At 37.2% G+C, this 21,003-nt stretch overlaps 1 protein-coding gene across 3 annotated transcripts in view; it reads left to right on the plus strand.

Annotated features, from left to right (window-relative positions):
• ST6GALNAC5 (ST6 N-acetylgalactosaminide alpha-2,6-sialyltransferase 5) overlaps positions 1-7,334 on the plus strand; it is a 190,061-nt gene extending 182,727 nt beyond the window's left edge. For all 3 annotated transcript variants that reach the window (XM_025354295.1, XM_025354303.1, XM_025354310.1), the window contains one exon: positions 2,800-7,334. In XM_025354295.1, coding sequence (XP_025210080.1) covers positions 2,800-3,031 — 232 coding nt within the window. In that variant the 3' untranslated portion in view covers positions 3,032-7,334. The remainder of the gene's footprint in view (positions 1-2,799) is intronic.
• The last annotated feature ends 13,669 nt before the right edge of the window (positions 7,335-21,003 follow it).

The following is a 21,003-nucleotide window of genomic DNA, read 5'->3' on the forward strand; positions in this document are numbered from 1 at the left end:
TTTTTTTTTTTTTTTTTTTTTTTTTTTGAGACGGAGTCTTGCTCTGTTGCCCAGGCTGGAGTGCAGTGGCGCAATCTCGGCTCACTGCAAGCTCCGCCTCCCGGGTTCACGCCATTCTCCTGCCTCAGCCTCCCGAGTAGCTGGGACTACAGGCGCCCGCCGCTGCGCCCGGCTAATTTTTTCTATTTTTAGTAGAGACGGGGTTTCACCATGGTCTCGATCTCCTGACCTTGTGATCCACCCGCCTCGGCCTCCCAAAGTGCTGGGATTACAGGCGTGAGCCACCGCGCCCGGCCAGGAGTGTCTTTCTAAATGGCATAGTGAATTTAGTGAATTCCAGCTGATGGCAGGCTCACAGCTGGGGGAGATGTTCCTGCAGTTTCCAGCTCTGCCTTCCGACTCCCAGAAAGCACTTTTCTGCTGCTTGGACAGAGTTTTAACATGTGGAAACAACTCGCTTACATGAATAACTTATCTTGACACCTCTGAAATCACAGTAACCAAATATGTAAATTTAATTCTCCTTTTAGGGGATCAATATAGAGTCAGATAAGTTTTTTTTCCAAAGAGATGGTCTTCTTGAATAAGGAAATTGATCCTATAGCATCTTTAGCTGGTTTCCAATTACCCTCCACTCCTAGGTGCCAAATCAATCTCATGATATTTTTAGAAACCTAATTGTTTCTTTAGTCAGATTGATGCCAATAAAATGTCCAAAACTTAGATGAATCAGATTTAAAAAGTGATTTGCGATGGAACAAAAGCTTAACCCCAAGCATACCATGGCAACATGAAATTGGCATGGTTCCCCCAATTTATGCCATATGAATATGGGAAGATATGTCTCACAAATTCTTATTTTTTTCTTCGTAGTGGTCAGCTTCAACCTGAATTTTTGTTAGCAGGCATTCTCTGTATTGAAAACACGTTCTATTAAAATTTTAATGGGATTCCAATTTCTAGGGTAAGTAAATTAATAAAATCTGCAATAACTAGTCAGGAAAGGATCCAGTGTTTCACTATAGAGCATAGAGATAATTCCAAGACAAGCATATTAGAGATGCAAAGTGTTAATTTAGCATAGCATCCAAGCCAGGATAAGGAATGTTTAGATGCTGCATGACAAAAATAAATCTCTCTTCCTGGAAGAACTTTAACCTAAGAGGAGAAACAGCTCAAAGGTTTATTGTTGTCAGAGCCACAAACATGACACCCCTCTTGATAAAAGACTTCAATCCCTGACCCCAGTAAAGTTGCTACTCTAAAAGCTATTTGTGTATTGATCTCCTCTGAAGAAAACAAATAGGTGTCTGGCAGGATGAGCATCTTTGGGAAACCAAGTTATTATACTTAGAGGAGAGCCTAGGTGACCAAAGTGGGAACCCTAGGGCATCAGGCTCTAAAAGATGATTTGCAAGATGCTGAGAAGCCCGGGTCTTCTCTTCTTAGTCTCTGCAACAAAGCCAGTTGCTGAGCATAGCTCAAATTAGGAGAGTTTGTCTGCCAAGAAACCTTGACTAATCTTGCCATTCATTCTTCAAAAGACAGAAGAGGTGGGGTAGATTAGCCTATTATAGAAACCAGTCTGAGACCAAAACTCTTTAGTGCATAAATATTGTATTAACCCTAAAACAAGGGCACCTACCACCCTCACATATTAACCCTGTGCACACATCTTGAAGAAATGAGCTAGTGTTTCCTGTTTGAGGCTGAGACAGAGATATAGAGGCAGAAAAACACTTGGAGACTCTCAGGCCACCAAGCAAGGACTGAGGATGTAGAGTTTCTGGACTAAAATACTGTAGACTGAGTACATAGGCCATCTGAAGTGCCAAAAGAAAAATTGTGGCCTCTTGCTTGCTGTCTTCCTTTTTCTCCCATAGGATCAAGCTAGGATAATCAACTTTCCATACTCAGAGAAGAAAGTGTCTTTAGAAGTTTGCTGTTTAGCTGCTAGTTCTATATACATTTCTTTCAACAACAGAATTTTTAAAATTATTTATTGAGCACCTACCAGGGACTATTCTAGGAATAAGAAAAAACACTGCCATCATGAACACCCAATAAACAAGTAAACAGTAACAACAATTTCAGAGAGCAGTTGATGCTATAAAGAAAATGAATTCAAGTGAGATGAAGTGAGGGGAGCAAGTGTCAGGTAAGGCCTCTCAGAGAAGGATATTATTTGAGCTGACACCCAATGGTGAGGAGTGAACTCAGAGTATTCCAGGCAAGTGACTGCCATCAAGTGCAAAGGCCCTGAAGTAGGGATGAGCATGGCAGAGTTGACCGGAAAGGCTAGTATGGTGGGAACATAGTGAACAAGGCTGAGTGGATTAGGAGAAGACTTGGAAGAGGAGCCACATCATAATGCACCCCAGCAGACATGCTCTCTGTATAACTGGAAGCATCTGGAAGCTTAGTGTAGTAGGGAATGGGAATGACATATTTTGTTTTGGTAATATCTCTACAACTACATGTGGTAAATAGACAGTAAGAAGAGTGAAAATAATACTATTGTTGTGACTCATTAATATGTAGGGTCTAACTCTGAGGAGACTGAACATTCTGTAGCTGATTTTCAATCTTTTTGATGAAAATGATGGTCACTGATTTTATTTCACCACCTCAAAACCTCTCCACTTCCTTACTGTGTAATCAGAAAAACCATTTGTCGAAACTCATTTAACTAGAAAATACAATTTGTGTTTATCAGCTTATTAAAGATAACATCTTACCTCAATCAGTCAAAGGAAAAAAAAATTTCCTTTAATCAGTTATCTCAATTTCCTCCTACAGGGATCCCAATCACCCTTCAGTACCTTATCATTATTATGAACCTTTTGGACCTGATGAATGTACAATGTACCTCTCCCATGAGCGAGGACGCAAGGGCAGTCATCACCGCTTTATCACAGAGAAACGAGTCTTTAAGAACTGGGCACGGACATTCAATATTCACTTTTTTCAACCAGACTGGAAACCAGAATCACTTGCTATAAATCATCCTGAGAATAAACCTGTGTTCTAAGGACTGAGCGTGCCAGACTGTAATCCCAAGTATTCACTGCATCAGACACCGAGACCCTGAACTTCCTGAGCTACCAGACAGGAAAGGGTAGCAGAAAACAGCTTCACTCCTCAGGAAGTACCATGGACAGATGCCTACCAGGCGTGACAAAGCAGTGCAGTTGGATTGTAAGGAAAAATTCCAGAATTAATGCATTCTAATGAGTGTTGTCCCCTTCAATGGTGTTACTTAGGAGCTGAACACTCAATTCAGTTATACCACTATGGCTAAAAACATTTTGGATCTCTTAGCATTGCCTTTGAAACTGCAACATAAGCAACTCAACAATATTAGTTGCATTCCTTTATAGAAACACCGTGTCAAAGACATTTTTCTATCAAGTTGTATTCTTTCCTGTTCTATAACCTTTGTTATCTGTTAGACTGTGTATGTGTGATTTGTAAAAAGCAGGCTGAAACTATGGACATGATTTCTGAAGAGCACATCTCCACTGACTTTCATAAAGCAAATGTCCAATATTTATTTATTGAGAGTTTTTTAGTGCAAACTAGGCCAGTATTTTTATAGATTATGATTATGTGGTAATTTATCCTTCCTAACTCTTTAATCCTGAATGATGGTTGGAAATGGCCTAGAATTGGGTTACTCTGTTCACAATGCTCATTGTTAGCATGCAATTGGTATTTGACTTGGAAATGTTGTGTTGTATTTTTTGAACCCCTAGGCTTCAGGAAAACTGTTCTTTTATAGAAAGAATAGCAATGACATTTTCTAATGTGCAGAAATGTTCCAAAAGGACAAAATTGAAAACCAAAACCTATGTTATTAAAACACAAAGATGCTAACAAGAGAAATTTAAAGGTAGTTTTCTTTAGTAATAATTGATATGAGTGTCCTCTCTTGAGCCCTGGATTCCTCTTTGGCAGAATGATGTCACTGTACCAGAAAACCTCTTAGGTTTCATCCCAAATCTAAACTTGTGGCCTTCTGTTGACCCATTTGAAGACTCTGCACTTGGAGTAATGGGGTCCCAACAGTAGCAGGAACCTTATCTACATTCATATTACTTATCTCACTCTTGTGGTTAAAACTACACTTCTTCCTCAGTCCACATGGGCTAAAATCTACCCCCTGCTTCTCTCGAAGCATCACCATCCACCTCTTCCCCAGCCTCTCAACACAAAAACACAGGATAGACACACACACACAAAAGGCATACTTCCAAGGGGTTCCCTGGCTACAAGAGCACAGAGCTGCCCTTCTGTGAGGAAAGGAGACTACAAGGACATGCCCTATCATTCGACTCATTGATGCTATGAACTATTTAGACTCACTACAAATCTTCTTAGATTATATTCATTACCATTCCATGGTCTGAAGGAGTATAAAGGACTAGTTTTATTCAGAGCCAAGATAAATTCATACTACAGATTTTTATTAAAACAAGTAATATTGTTCAAAAATAGTCTCATAAATATACTAGTGTTTTCTTTACACATGACTCAGAAGGCATTAGAGAAACTAATTTGAAGGCACCGGCAAATATTATGTATGAAGACTGACATTGTTTTACAGACATGACCTGGCTTGTGATTAAAGAAGCTTTATCACATTACCACTTCTTTCCCTTTTCTTAATTAGTACACTAACTAGTACTATTAATTCTATGGAGTACTGTTGTTAAAATGCAAACATAATCAGGGTACTCACATAACATAATCAAAGTTGATATTGTTGAGTGTGACTTGGGCTGTTCAAAGCCAGTAAGGGTGAAATGGCTGTCCAAAACATACTGGAATATGTTCTTTAAGTTTTCTAATAGTTTTTAAAGGGACTATGAATTTTATTCCAACACATTGTCTTCCACAGCATGGACTCTGAACACATTGTATTTTATCGACATATGAAAAAGTGTATAAATTTTATACAATTTACTTATAGACCACCTTTATAATCACTTGAAGAGATTATGTTGCTCAAACATAAGTGGCTCCTTTGACAATTTCTATATTTGTGGAAATTTGGAAAGGCATAGTTTCGATATGCAAGAATGTAATTATATTGCCTCATCTAATAATATCTCACATATCTGTGTATCTTCAGATTTTAGATTTTCTTTAAGAAAAAACCATCATGGTAGCTCCATCTTGTTTGTAACTTCTCCCTCTCAAATACTCAAAAGAATGAAAAGAGACCAAATTCGGAAAATCCTGGCTTCACTGGGAATGTTTTAAATCTACATGTAGCTAGGATATGTGATTTCATATTTTTAAAAAATGTGGTGTATACAAGTGTAAAAATTACCACTTGCAAAGTGGTTTTATTATAGCATTAAAGAAAATGACTAGAATTCTGATAGATTGTGCTGATGAACCTGGTTGTGGGCAATTGAATTCTTGTCTTGCCACGACCATTTCATGACTGTCAGTCTTAACACCATTCAACACCATTAAATATAAACTCTGATATAAAAGATGACTACAGAACCATGTTTATAGACCTCAGTGATTTCAGTGTCTGATTGTGTTTGAAGCCTAAGTCATACTCGTTATGTTACATACCTTTTTCCTCTCTCCCAGCTGTGTCATCAGCTCCCTCCTAGCTTTTAAGACCACAGTAATACAATGCCACAGCTGGCCGATCCATGGCTTCTGTTATTTCAACACAAGAACATTTGGCAGAGGCCATTACAATAGATAGCCATTATGGGCAAAGATACAGGAATTTGCAAACAAAATCAATCACTTCAAATGGCCCATAAAAAGAGGAATCTCAGATTTAATATTCTACAGTAAATATTCACCCAAGAAAGCATACATTAAAAGAACATTAGGAGGTAAATATTCAGCATGCTGCGTGGGGACTTAGCTGTGTGATTTCCATTACCGTTAATGGGCGTTTTCAACTAAGTCCCTGTGCTTCGCTAACCCTGGTGTGTACTCCTAAGGGCTACACATAAAACCTGAACAATTCAGGGAGTTCTGAGGTCGTCAGATTTCAGAGTAAGATCTTTTCTTTTTAAAAAAAAAAAATAGATGAAAGCAAAACACAATGTACTGTACCTAAAAGAGAAATTTGTGTGGTCTCTCACAATCCTTAGGTTACTACCAGATTTGTGTATCATTTGTTTTCTGAAGTTCTCTCCGTTACTGATCTGTTTGAATGACATGAGCATGGGGGAAATAATCTCATTTTGAAATAAAAACTCTCCTCAAAAATTTAAAATTACCAACTTAGAAGATAATGAATGCTGAGTAAAAGTAGAAGGAGAAAGTTGAACTTCTGTCAGGATTAAGACAGTGTTATTTAAAGGCATATGCACCCATTTGGTACCTGACTAAATATTTGTCCTTGTGTAAAAGCAAACTCATTTCAGAAATATATCCTGAATTCCACCAGGGTGATGCTTCAAATTGTTAAATAAACCTACTCTGAGAGAAGGGTCCATGTTCCTATTCTCTCTCTGCAGTGTTAGGAGGTGATGTTAACACTCTGTATGTTTTGTGTCTGACCCAATCATTTCTTCCATTCTCATTGCTTCTCTCTTAAACCTCATTGTATCTCTTTATTGTCATTTTCTCCCGATTGTCTTCTTTTGTCTACAGTGTGCTTTTTAAAACCAGCAGACTTTGGGACTGTTAAGGTCTTCCTTGTAGGTTTTTAAACTAAAAATCTATCTGGGGAACAGATTTGGGGTAGGTCCTACCAGAGTAATGACCATGGTAGGTGGGAGGACTATATCTGGCTACCATACCTGGTACTTCAGAAGTACCATTATGGTTTGCCCAGAGCCAAGTGGGGAGTGAAGAAGAGGAGTCCCCAAGACACAGACTTCAATGATAAAACTAGGGAAGCCCTGGACTCCATGACAGTGGCTCACACTATCAGAAGACCATCTCAAAGAAAACTATAATAATAAGCCCTGGGGGGCAGGATGTGTGAACCAATTGCCTAGGTGTTAGCACATGCCAGAGGTACTTTGGAATGGAAAGAGGTGAGAGTGTCTCAAGGTTTAAAAATGAGCAAGCGTAGCCCCTCTTTGGTAGCTCACTCATCCCACCTTCTCAGGGTATTGAAATGCAAATGCAAAAAGGCTGAAACCCTGTTTGTTTCTACTCAGTGCCCTAATATTATATACTACCTTGAATTGTCCTTTGTATTTCTATGTATGTGTACTGTTAGTCTATTTAGATTGTAAGCTCCTTGAGGGCAGAGACTCTTTCTCCTTTGTCTCTGTAGCCTATACCTAGTATAGTGCCTTGCACACAATAGGCGCTCAATAAATGTCTGTTGTTCATGATGACCTCTTAATGTTGACCCATTGGATTGGTAATTGTGTATAAACACATCCTTCTATTTTAAAAGTATAAGAAATGCAATATGTTGTGACATAGTAAAATTTTAAGTGGGTTTTTATAGGGTTAGTTCTTAAACCTGTAATGTTTTTAATCAACAGAGCTGACCTAGATTTCAGTAGGATAATGTTGCTGAATTCATTATGTTTGCTAATGCTGGCTGTACTGAGCACACAGGTGAAGTAAAGTTCAGCAAGCTTTGTGTTTTCGCTGTTAGTGAACTGCTCTTAGCACAAATTAAATTTAATATTGACAAATGCTATACCATCTGCAGAAAGGCAGAACAGCTTGGGCTCTGACTTCTGTGGTTCAACAACAAAAGGAAGGCTAAAATGAGACAGGTTATAACCTGCTTTAAACTTGACAGCTTTCTAAAGCTGCTAGAAATCCAACTGGTGGTTATTGAAGGTCTATAAAAATTAAGTATACATTTATCTTAAAAACTAAATGAAACAAACAAACCAAAAAACATTTTGTTTCCATGAAGCAGATCCAAAATGGTTTCATCTCTACCAGAATATGAAGGGAAAGGAGAACCCTTGGGAAAAGCTGTCCTCAGGCGGAGCATCGCAGGCTCCTGAATCACCACCTGGCCAGAACCTGATGTTTGGTTACCTCCCAGCTACAGGAGAGGGCAACAGGCAGGCAGTAAAGGTGAGTCAGCTGCCACCTTTACTTCTACAAAGGACCATATTATTCCCTTCTTGAGCATGCGGACACTCTAGTATTCCTCTTTCATCATCTACTCTTCCACATACTTATTTAAATGTGCGATCTCAATTTCATTTTTTAAAGCATAGGAAAAGGGTTAGAAGATACTAAATTGAGAAAAGTGCTTATTTCTAAATGGAGAGGATCACAGATTTTCTAGCATTTTCAAAATTTAAATTATATTCACAAAATGTTATTTCATAAAATTTTAAGAATGTCTTTGCTCACAGCGTAGGTTATCTCAAGGGTTAGTGTCTTTAGTTCTTTACCATGTGACTAGCTCTTTAATTTCTTTTTTTTTTTTTTTTTTTTTTTTGAGACGGAGTCTCGCGCTGTGTCACCCAGGCTGGAGTGCAGTGGCGCGATCTCGGCTCACTGCAAGCTCCGCCTCCCAGGTTCAGGCCATTCTCCTGCCTCAGCCTCCGAGTAGCTGGGACTACAGGCGCCCGCCACCACGCCCGGCTAGTTTTTTTCGTATTTTTAGTAGAGACGGGGTTTCACCATGTTAGCCAGGATGGTCTCGATCTCCTGACCTCGTGATCCGCCCGCCTCGGCCTCCCAAAGTGCTGGGATTACAGGCTTGAGCCACCGCGCCCGGCCTAGCTCTTTAATTTCAAAACCAAATATAGGAAATCCATAAGATTGAGTCAAAATTTTTATAATTATACTCTACCTACTGAATATCTTCTGTGTTTTGCACAACGTCTTTTGTGACATATATGTTATTTCACCATAATCCTATTATCCCATTTTGCAGACAAGCAAATTGAAACTACCAGAAGTTGTGTATCTGGCCCCCTGGCTGATGAAGATGAGAACAGGCATAGCATGTCTTGTACCGAGCATTCTTCTATGTGCTTCACATATATAAATGCATGTAGTCCTCACAATAACCCCATGACATAGGTTCTTTTATCATTCCCCTTTACAGGTGCAAAAATTGAGGAACAAGGCACTTCAGTAACTTACCCAAGGTCATGCCTCCATTAAGTGGGAAAGGCAGGTTAGAAGCCAAAGGGTCTGTCTCTGGGGTGTCTGTTCTTTGTCACCCTGTACTTCATGGCAGAAATTTAATTCTATGGGCAACAATTGCTATTAGAATATTCATTATATAATATTTGATACACACCAAATAATGTGATGAATATGTATATTTTGAAGGAAACATAAAAAGAACATTATCACTACTTTTGAAGCTACCTGAGTATTTTCCAATTGCCTTGAATTTTTTTATTTACCATTTTCTTGCTTTCTAAATGGTTTTATTACATACAGATTTATATAAAATTACTATATCATTTAGTTTTGTATATTTATAAATGTTATAAGCCTGTTAAAATGTTGTATATAGTCTTCTGAAACTTGCTTTTTCCCAAGATTTATCCATACCCTTTGCATATATACAAATCCAGTTTATTTGCACTACTGTATAACACCATTATGTCAATATACCATAATTTACTTTTATCCATTCTTTCAGTAAGTATTTGGGTTTTTTGCTTGTTACTAATATGTACAATGCTTGTATGAATGTTCTTAGAAAATTCTAGTACATGTGTGCAAGAATTTGTAGAGTGCATACCTAGGAATCAAATTGCTGAGCTATAGAGCAAAACAGTTCACATGTGCATGATGTTGCCAAATTGTTTTCCAAAGTGGTTGGACATTTTATACTCCTAACAGTAGTTGTCCACATCCTTGCTAACACTTGGTATTTCCAGACTAAATTTTTGGCCAACTGGTGGATGTAAATTATATCTTATTATGATCTTTACGTATATTTCCCTTATTTTTTATGTAGTTCAGCATTTTTTCCTATTGTTAATTCTGCATGAGTGTTACTTCATCTGTGAAATGGCTATTCATCTTTGTTCAGTCTTCTCCTGGGTTACTTTACTTTTTGATTTAAATAATTCTTAGTATATTCTTGATACTATTTTTGTTGATTCTATGTGTTATAAATATCTCCTTCCAATCTGTGGCTTGTCTTTTCTTTTGCTCTGTGGTGCCTTTCAAGGAACAAAAGTTTTACATTGTACTGCTTATGTCAATTCCATGTTTTCTATCTTACATCGTTAGAGCTTCTTATTCCTTATTTAATAACTCTTCCACTGTTCTTAATCATTAACTATTTTCCTATATCTTATTTTAGAAATTTCAAAGATTTTGTCTTTCACATGGCAGTTAGGGATTTATTTTCTTGAATGATGTGAGGTAGAACTCACTTTTGTTTTTATATAGATACCAACTGTCCCAGCCAGCACAATTTACTTAAGAATTTGCTTTTTCCCTAGTGATTTGCAATCAAATTTTCATATATGTGGGAATTTCTTTCTGCTCTCTGTAATCTGTTCAATTCTAATCAAATTGACTATCTCTTTACTAATAAATTAATAATTAAGTACTATAACTTTATAATAAATCTTGATATCTTGTAGTAAAATTTCTTCCTCACCTTATTCTGCCTCCGGGGAATGTCTTGCTTATTCATTTTTTTAGTTATAAATTTTTACCAAGGTAAAATTTTCATTCAGTAAGTACACAAATCTTATGTTTATAGATTAATGAAATTCTATATGTCTATGCCCCGAGTAACCACTACCAAGGTCAAAATGTGGTATGCTTCCGTTATCCTGGAGGCTCACTCATGTCTCTTCCAGTCAACCTTTCCATCCAGAGTAACCATCATTCTGACTTCTATCCATGTAGATTTGCTCTGCCTGTTTTAAAATTTCATACAAATGGAGTCATGTGCCATATACATATACATATATATATATATATATATATTTTTTTTTTTTTTTTTGAGATGGAGTTTTGCTCTTGTTGCCCAGACTGGAGTGCAATGGCGCACTCTCACCTCACTGCAACCTCCGCCGCCCAGGTTCAAGCGATTCTCCTGCCTCAGCCTTCCGAGTAGCTGGGATTACAGGTGTGCGCCACCACACCTGGCTAATTTTTTTGTATTTTTAGTAGAAACGGGGTTTCACCATGTTGGACAGGCTGCTCTCGAACTCCTGACCTCAGGTGATCCACCCACCTTGGCCTCCCAAAGTGCTGGGATTACAGGCATGAGCCACCATGCCCAGCCCATGTGGTCTATTTTTATATCCAGCTTCTTTCAGTCAAAATTGTGTTTGTAAGGTTTTTTTCCTGTCAATAGTTATTCTTTCATTGCTGTGTAGTGTCACATTGCAGTAGAATTACTAATTCTAATATTCATGGTCTTTGGGGTTGCTTTCATTTTAGGGCTACTATGAATATAGTTGTTATGAACATCCCTAAACATGTATTTTGGTGGACTGTCTTGGTCCATTTGGATTGCTAACAAAGTGCCATAGACTGAGTGGCTTCCAAACAGCAGAAATTTATTTCTCACAGTTCTGAAGGTGAGGAAGTCTGAGATTGGGTGTCAGCATGTTCGGATTCTGCTAAGAGCTCCTCTCCACATTGCAGAGCCATCTTCACATTTTATACTCACCTGGCAAAACCATGGCAAGAGAGCTATTTGAGGTCTGCTCAGGGATTCTTCAGGCCCAGTTCCCACTTTAATTTACTCCAACACACTGATTTTCAAATGTTAATACAAACTTGCACCAATAGGAAAAAACCCCACTTAGTCATGATGTAGTATCCTTTCAACTTTTTATATTTGAGTGCTGCTTTGTAAAGGATTTTTTACACAAGTTTTCACAAGATAGCATGGTCTGTAATTTTTCTTGCTTGCATTAACTTTTTCAGGTTTTGATATCAAGGTTATGCTAGTGTCATTAATGGATTAGAAAGTGTTTCCTCTTTTTCTATTTTCTACAAGAGTTTGTGTAATGTTGGTATTATTTCTGCCTTGAGTGTTTGAAAGAATTGAAGCCATTTGAAACTGTAATTTTCTGTGTGAAGAGATTTTTAATTATAGATTCAATATATTTAATAAATACAGAAGTAGATTTTCTATTTCTACTTCTGTCAATTTCGGTGAATTGTGTTTTTAAATAAATTTGTCCATTTCATCTAAATGAAATAAAGTTGTTTGTGATATTCTTAGTCTCCTTTTAATTTCCGCGGGATAGCTTGTATATCTTTTTCTCTTTCCTGGTAGTGGTTCTCCCTCTCTCTCTCTGTTTAACTTGACAGGGGTTTCTTGTAGTAATTGTTTGTTTGTTTAACATATCCTTGAAATTTTTATATTTATTAGTGTTTTTCTCCTCCTGTCATTGGGTTTAATTTGTTGTACTTGTTCTAGCTTCTTGAGGTAGTTTAGATCTGTGATTTTTTTCATTCTTCTTGTCTAATATATGAATCTAGAGCTATAAATTTTTCTCTAAATTCTGATTTAGCTATATCTCACAAGTTTTGATATGTCGAATCTTCATTAACATTAACTTCAAAATATTTTAAAATTTCCCTTGTGATTTCTTCTTTAATGCATGAGTTATTCAGATATATGTTGCTTAACTTCCAAATATTTTGGCATTTTCTAGAAATGTTTTAGTAAATTTTTAACTTTGTTCCATTGTGGCCAAACATCACAATAATGCTCTGGCAAATAATACTCTGTATTATTGCCATTCTTTTTTTGAAATTTATTTAGACTTTTCTTAATGGTCCATAATGTTGTCTATTTTGGTGAATATTCCATGTGTACTTAAAAAGTGTGTACTTTATTATGGTTGTGGATACTAATCTTTATGTGTCAGTTAAGTTGATTACTAATGTTGTTTAAATCTTTTTTATACTTAACTGATTTTGTTGTCTGTTCATTCTATCATTTACTAAGGGGAATATATGGAATCCTACAATTATTTCTCCGTGAATTTCTGTATTTCTTCTTTTAGTGTGACTTTTGCCTTCAAAACGTGTTGTTAGGTGCATACATATTTAGGATTGTTATACCTTCCTTTCGAAGTGATCTTTTTGCCTTTATAAAAAGCATCTCATTATCTTTAGTAATGCTGCACTCCTTAAATCCTATTTTGCCTGGCACTGGTATAGCTACACTTGCTTTTATTAATGTTTTTATGTTTATATCCTTTTCTACCCTCTAATGTCCTTTTAATTTCAATTGTCTTGTGTTCTTTCATTTAAATTGTTTCTCTTATAAACAGCAGTAATTTACTTTTCTTTTTTATCTTGTCTGATGCAAGATATTTTTACTGAACATTGTCTTCTTGTTTCCATAGTTTCCATTTTCATTGTATAAGCATTTATATACACACATATACATATATACATATGTCTGTATTTACACATATAAGTACATATGCATTTTATATATTTATATGTACAAAGAGAGAGGGACGTTCTATCAGTTTTGTTTCTCTCTGAAAAATCTTGACTAATACAGGTACTGTCTTAGGTTTCTTCACTCGAAAGTTACTCTTTTCCCCTTTGTAATCGTTAAGAATCTTGCAGGTTGACACTTCGAAAATATGCAAATATCCTGTTTTTCATGATACTTTCACTCACTAATGTTAGCATCCATTGAAGTTCCTTGCTGCAACAATTATTACTCTGGTGTGTACCAAATAGTGATTTTCTTTTTATTTTCGTAGTCTAGTCTATATTTTGTCTGGAATTTGGAATTGTACTGTAAGGAAGAATCACCTCTTTTCCTAAGTTATTCAGATATTTTAAATTTCCAAATATATAGGACTTCATTATTCTTTTTATGTTGATAGCTAAGTTAATTGCTTGTGGTTAGAGAATATGGTCAGCATTAGGTTAATTATTTTACATATTTGAGACTTGTTTTATACAGTACACTGTCAACTTGGGCAAGTGTTTCACGTGCATTTCTCTTTAAGACCGGGGCCCAGTTTTCCATAATATACCCATTACATCAAGCTTGCTAATTGTGTGGTTCAAATATTTTATATTTTTACTAATTTTAGTTAGGTTAAACAATAATAAAGAAGCAGTTTTTACTTACCTGATATAATATTGAATTTGTCATTTTTCCTCTATACATCTACAAATTTTTTTGCTTTACTTATTCTGAGGTATATACAAGTTTTTCATTGTTTTAAAGTTAGTTTTTATCATTTGGTATTAACCACTTGTATTCCTAATAACACTTTTACCTTAAAGTTTGTATTTTTCTGTCATTAATACAGCTGAATGCTCTTTTTTGTTACTATTTTTTATGAATATCTTTAAATAACACTTTTTTGCTTTCAATCTTTTGTGCCCTTATATTTTAGGTATTTCTTGTCAACAACATAAACAACATAATGTTTCTGCTTTCTGAAATCTGACAATCTCTGTCTTTTATTAGAAAGTTGACTTAATTTCCAATTTGGGGGAATTAATAATTTATTTAGACTTGTTACTATAATCTTATTTTGCAATTTCCATTCATTCATTCTTCTTCTAAGCCTTTATCTCCTTTATTGCCCATTTCTTCTAATTGGTTATGTTTATTGCTACTCCACTTTTCTCTTTCTGTTAGTTTGGAAGTTAGATACTTTTTCTGCTAATGGTTACTCTTGAAGTGAAATTTTATCATATATACTTAACAACTTAAGAAATTATATGATTAATCAATATCTTCAAATTCCTCCTCCCTGCTTGAATAATCAAGGACCTAAGAAACCTTTAATTCTCAATGATATCCTTTCTATCATTGAGAAAGGATTAATTGTTAATCCTTGAATTAACAGTCAATTAATTGAATTAACAGTCAATTAATTCTATACACTTCTTTTTCAATTCTACACATTAGAAATTAGTTTAATTTCTATATACATTTATAGGATATAATTTTATATACATTTTACTTGTTTACTTTTTTTTTTTGCTCTCCATCCCTTTTTTCATATCAGAAATTTTCACTGTTTTTTCCTATTGTTCTTAAATTTTTTAGAAGCTTCATTGACAAAGATTTATTGTGGGGAAACTACCACATTTGTATGCATGAAAATGTCTTCCATCCTTACCTTGCTTTTCTGTATACACAATTCTAGGTTAATAGTGATTTTCTTCTCACCTGTTTAAAGATATTGTTCAACTATCTCCTGATTTATGTCACGTTGAAAAGTCTTCTGTCATTGCTTTATTACTCCTTTGTACAGTCTCTGGCTGCTTGTATGATCTTGTCTATCTTCAGAGTTCTAAAGTTTCACTACAATATGTCTAGATATGGATTTTCTTTATTCTGCTAGTTATGTAGATTAATTCCTACATCTACAGAGGGACATCTTTTATCATCTCTGGAAAACCTTTAACCATGATCTCTTCACCTATTGCCTCTATTCTCCCTTTTAGGACTCGAGTTAGATGCATATTAGATCTTCTGTTTTATCCTCCATGTTCTCAATCATTTTTCCATGTTTTTCATCTCCCTGTCTTTTGTGTCACATTCTAGGTCATTTCTTCAATTCTATTTCCTAGTTTGTTAATTTTCTTTTACCTGGTCTAAGCTATTATTTAATTCAATCCGACCGTCTGACCAATTCAAAGCAATATCCTTTGGCCCAAACCTGTATTTCTGTTAATACATTTTTTTAGGATGCAGCATTCCTTTGTAGGCTTCTCGTTAGACATGTATCTGTATAATCTATGTAAAATCACAAAATACCAAAGGAAATATACCAGCATACAGGAGATTCAACAGAAATAACAAACAACAATTTAGAAAGTTGAATTATTTATCAGATATAGAATATAAAATAATTACATATGGAATATTTAAAAATACTTAAAATGGATTTTTAAAAGAGCAAGTTATCACAAGATCAACTACAATTCCCAACAGCGTCTTAGTCAGTTTGGGCTGCTATAACAAATTACCATAGACTGGGTGGCTGAAACAACAAGCGTTTATTTCTCACAGTTCTGGAGAGTGGGAAGTCCAAGATCACTGGTGCTGGCAGATCCAGCGCCTTGTGAGGGCCTGCTTCCTGGCTTAGGGATGTCATCTTCTTAGTTGAATCCCACATTTCCTCCTCTTTTGAAAAGGGTATGGATCCCATTCATTTGGGCTCCACCCTCATGAGTTAATTATCTCTCAAAGGCCCCACCTCCAAATATCATCACATGGGAGAATAGGCTTCAACATGGAAATGTTGGGAGTGGGAGTGCACAAACATTCAGCGCATAGCAGCATCTCCTTATAATCCTGTATACTAAGCCGTAGAAACCTCAACAGAAGAAACAATCATCCTAAATACAGAACTTAACATTTATCTATGTTAACTGTAATTGTACTGGTGTCAGCTTGTCAAAATAATTTTAATTCTGTCATCTCTTGGACATCTAATCCCTTATTGTTTGTGCCACGTGTAAAGTTGATAAACATATTATTAGGAGATGGTAGGCCAGCCACGGATTCCCTGCAGGATAATAGAAAGCTGCTTATTTAGATGTGACTGATCCACCTGGTATCTGTTACTTGATCCAAAGCATATTTCACTTTATTTTACAAGGATGCAGTGGAAGGCTTTAGCAGATGTGTTGCTGAAATACAAACATTTTCTGACTGTATCATCCCCCTGGCCTGTCACCAGTCTAAAAAGAAAATCAAGTTGGTAGCTGGTGAGAGCTGCATTCCTTCTTGTAAGTTCTTGCTTCAAATGTAGAATTTTCAAAGCCCTTTTTTGGTGAGTCTTCATTTTACAGCATGATCCTTTCCTGCAGTATTCTACTATGATTTCAGCTTCCTCTTTTCTTGAACTGTGTTACAAACCATATTCTTTTGCCTCTGGTGCCCATATGTTAGCCTCCTTCCTTTTCTGATTTCAGACATATGAGTCTCATTTGAACTGGCCTGGTATTTTTAATAAGGGATTAAAACCAGACAACATGTTGGGAGGGTTACCTTGATTTTTCTCATGCCCTGCTGTATTATTCCACTCCACTCTCACGTTGCTAATAAAGACATACCCGGCCGGGCGCGGTGGCTCACGCCTGTAATCCCAGCACTTTGGGAGGCCGAGGCGGGCGGATCACGAGGTCAGGAGATCGAGACCATTCTGGCTAACACGGTGAAACCCCGTCTCTACTAAAAATACAGAAAATTAGCCGGGCGAGGTGGCGGGCGCCTGTAGTCCTGGCTACTAGGGAGGCTGAGGCAGGAGAATGGTGTGAACCCGGGAGGCGGAGTTTGCAGTGAGCCGAGATGGCGCCGCTGCACTCCAGCCTGGGCAACAGAGTGAGACTCCGTCTCAAAAAATAATAATAATAATAATAAATATAAAATAAATAAAAATCTGTGTAAACTCCAAATTTATATATTGATTTTTACCAGATGATTCACCCCCAGCGTGGACAGAGGTTGAGTCTATTGCCTGGATTCAGGCAACTTAGAGTCCTCTTAGAGTTTCTCTAAGAAATTGCTACGTATTTCTGAAGACATCATGAGTTCAAAGTTGCTTTGGCATTCTCCATGTTCAAACATCCATCTGCCAGATAAGCACTTTCCAAAGACCCTCCTTTCTGCTGCCTTCTTTGACTACCTGTCTTTTAAGACTTGTTATTAAGTATTGCTTCTGATGAAGCGTTTCCAGTTCTTACCGCACACAGCGGACCTCTCCTCCCACTGCACTCTGTACCCATGTCTCTCCCAGCACTTGTTAAATGCCTTACTTCCCACACTAAACCAGAGCCTCCCTAGGTTCAGGTCTAGCTGGGATTCATATACATATCCCGGCTCCAGCCATGGTGCTTGGATCCAAGTAGAGGTGCTTGTGAAAGAGGAAAAGAAATTATTTTACTCAACCTGAAGAGGTTTCTGTCACCCCAAATCCTCATCATAATCTAGTGGGTAATAAAAAATGCACATATGTAATACTGGATGGTTGGAATGAAGGTTCTGTAAGATAGGGATGAGAAGAATTCTAACCATAGGGCTCTAGGGAGAGAGACCTCTGGAGCCTGTTTGGTGACTTAGAAATGTCTTTGTTTCATTTCATTTGTTGCAAAGTAATTGAACCATGTGATGAAATAGACTTCTGTGATGAGTTACATAACTATTCGTTTATTTTTTTCGAACAGGTGATTTCTTCCTTTTTGAAAAGTAAAGCTCTCAGGAATTATTTAATCTTTGTTTGAAGCCAATTAAATATTAAAGGATCTCTCCCACCTTTGCATAAGTCAACAGAATGGAAAATTTCATGGGGTGATGGGATAGAGGGGCACAGAGCTTTGGAATCAATTCCTCTCCTTTCTCTACACTCACTGCTACCCTGTTTGGCACTCCATTAACTCTTGCCTGGAATACTGTAATCTTCCAGGATTGTCTTTTTCCAGTGCATTTCTGTCCCATTTCATTAATGCAAAGTTAATCTCCTACGGTGCTAATTTTACTTAAAATCTTTCTCTGAATTCTGACTAGCTGTTAAATTTAGTCTTCAGTCTGTAGCCTGGAAATCAGAACCCACAGGCTGCTTTATCAGCTCTCGTCTCATCTTTCACTGCTCCTCAGTGTGTGTCCTGAAGCTCCAGCTACACCAGATGACATAAGGTGGCCCCAGGCCTCACTCATGCTGCTCCTTCCACCTACAGTGCTGCCCTTGTCCCAGGCTTGCCTCCCACTGACAAGGCTTCCACACCACAACTTTTTTTCCTATCTCCATGTTGCATTTGAGGCTCAGGGGAGTAAGCACCTGCCCTTGGCAGCCCCACTTCCATTTTCCCATCTTCCAAGTCACAGTTCTCTTTATTTTCTTTGAAAAATCAGTCCTCTCACTCTTAATCATGTGGGAGCTCCAGGAGTAGGCCCTGACTGGCTTACACCTGTTGGCATATCCTGTCTCCCAAGACACAAAAATTGGTTCAGGAATGAGAACATGACCCTAGGCAGACACATAAACTTTTCCTCCAGTTCATGGTGCTTTAGGGTTTGGAACTATTATAGTCATATTTGCAAACACAAGGGAGCCACCTTGAGAATGGGGACGTTTCAGGGAAGCAGAGCTGAGAGATACATCTCAGAATATCATTGAGTCCTGGATCAAGCTGAGCCTGAAGACAAATATCTGCTAAACATTCAGTTATGTAAATAAATTCTACTTTTTATTTAAGCGTGCTCAAACAGGATTTTCTGTAGCTTCCAAAAAAATTATGTCCAACAGATACTCTCCATTTAATGACATGTAGAAACCCTTCTAGAGCCTCTTCACCAGTATCCTGGCTCCCCATCCCCTATCGTAAGCACCTTACAGATAAAAAATATTAATATTTCACAAATATTGGGGGAACAAAGACACAATGTATAGACCAGATCGACAATAGGAAGTAGTAAAGTGCGTTTTCAGTACAAAGATGTTGTAGTGATTCTACCACCCTTTTGGGCACTTTCCTTGCCTGTGGTTCTCTATGCTGTCATTGAGTTGGCTTGATAGGAATCCTGGAGTTGCTAATGTAGGTAGATATAGCTGGGAAGCTGTAAACAGAACTATAATACAATACAGTAAAAGATGAAAAGATATGCTATTAAAAGAAAGAATATTGCATTGTGAAACTTTTAATTATATAGATACATACACATATGTATATTGGGACACAATGTTAAATGTATTTCTTAGTGTGGATGGAAGTATTTTTTTTTCTTTTTTTGAGACAAAGTCTCAGTCTGTCGCCAGGCTGGAGTGTAGTGGCGAGATCTCGGCTCACTGCAACCTCCACCTGCCGGGTCCGAGTGATTCTCCTGCCTCAGCCTCCTGAGTAGCTGGGACTACAGGCGTGTGCCACCACGCCCAGCTAATTTTTGTATTTTTAGTAGAGACGGGATTTCACCATGTTGGCCAGGATGGTCTCAATCTCTTGACCTCGTGATCTGCCCGCCTCAGCCTCCCAAAGTGTTGGCTACCGCGCCCAGCCAGCAAAATGTTTTTAAAAACCATTGCTCTAGCTCCCACATGAGACAATTCTGTAATACACAATACAAAAGAAAGCAACAGAGGGCATGATATTAGAGAGGGTATTTATTTTACAAATTTTATTTTTCAGTTATATAGATACATACGTATATATATGTATTGAGTCACTAAATGAAATGTACTTCTTATTGTGGGTGGTAGGGCAAAAGTTTGAAAACCACTGACTTGCTCTCTACCTGTGGCCTGAAATATTACAAAACAGTATGATTGTCTGAACTGCAGTCAGCAACGTGAGAAGAAGAAGGAGAGTCCATAATAACCTCAGCAACTGGAGCTACGGAGGCAGGCAATATATCTGTAGAGTGATTCCTGGGCTTCCTGGCAAGCAGTGAAGTGCATGTCTGCAGGACTGCTTGCAGAGCCAAGGCAGACAACAGAGCTGGCCAAACCAGGGCATGTATCTTTCCAGCCTGTTTCCATGGCCAGCTCCTCAAGTTATCTAATTAAAGGCCATGCAGACACGGGAGACAAGAGCCTTTGGAGAAAGAGGAGCCAGAAGAGGTTAAACATTTTGAACTGCTTGCTACCTTTGGCTTTGGCCTAAAGGAACCCTGAGGGATGCTTTGCAAAGAACCTGGCCTCCCGAATCAAAAGTACAGAGACAATCTACTGGAATGTGTGGCTGCTTTAGTATTTGGAGAATAATAATAACAAAAGCCAGATGTCTTTAAAAAGAAGGTAATTTGCTTTTCGAAAAAATATTTGCTCTTCTCATGTTTTAAATTGTTCAGCTCTTGTCTTCTACATTTAAGACAAGATGTTCTCTAAATGTTTAGCACTTAGAGAATGATATATTCCTTTGACTAGATTTTTGCTTAGTTTTTATCTTTCTTTAAAAGGTTTCAGCTACCTGGCTTACTCTTTCTATTCCGTTTAATTTTTTCCTTCATTGTTTTCACTTGAAAACATTGTTGTTACCTTTTCTCCTTAAGCTTTATTCGCAACTATATCCTCGAAATTCTACGTTTCTGATTTTAACATCTAAAATTTTGATTATTTTATTCTCATTTTTCCCTAGTTATACTTTTAATTT

Source organism: Theropithecus gelada, chromosome 1, assembly GCF_003255815.1.
Source record: "Theropithecus gelada isolate Dixy chromosome 1, Tgel_1.0, whole genome shotgun sequence".
NCBI classification, from domain to species: Eukaryota; Metazoa; Chordata; class Mammalia; order Primates; family Cercopithecidae; genus Theropithecus; species Theropithecus gelada.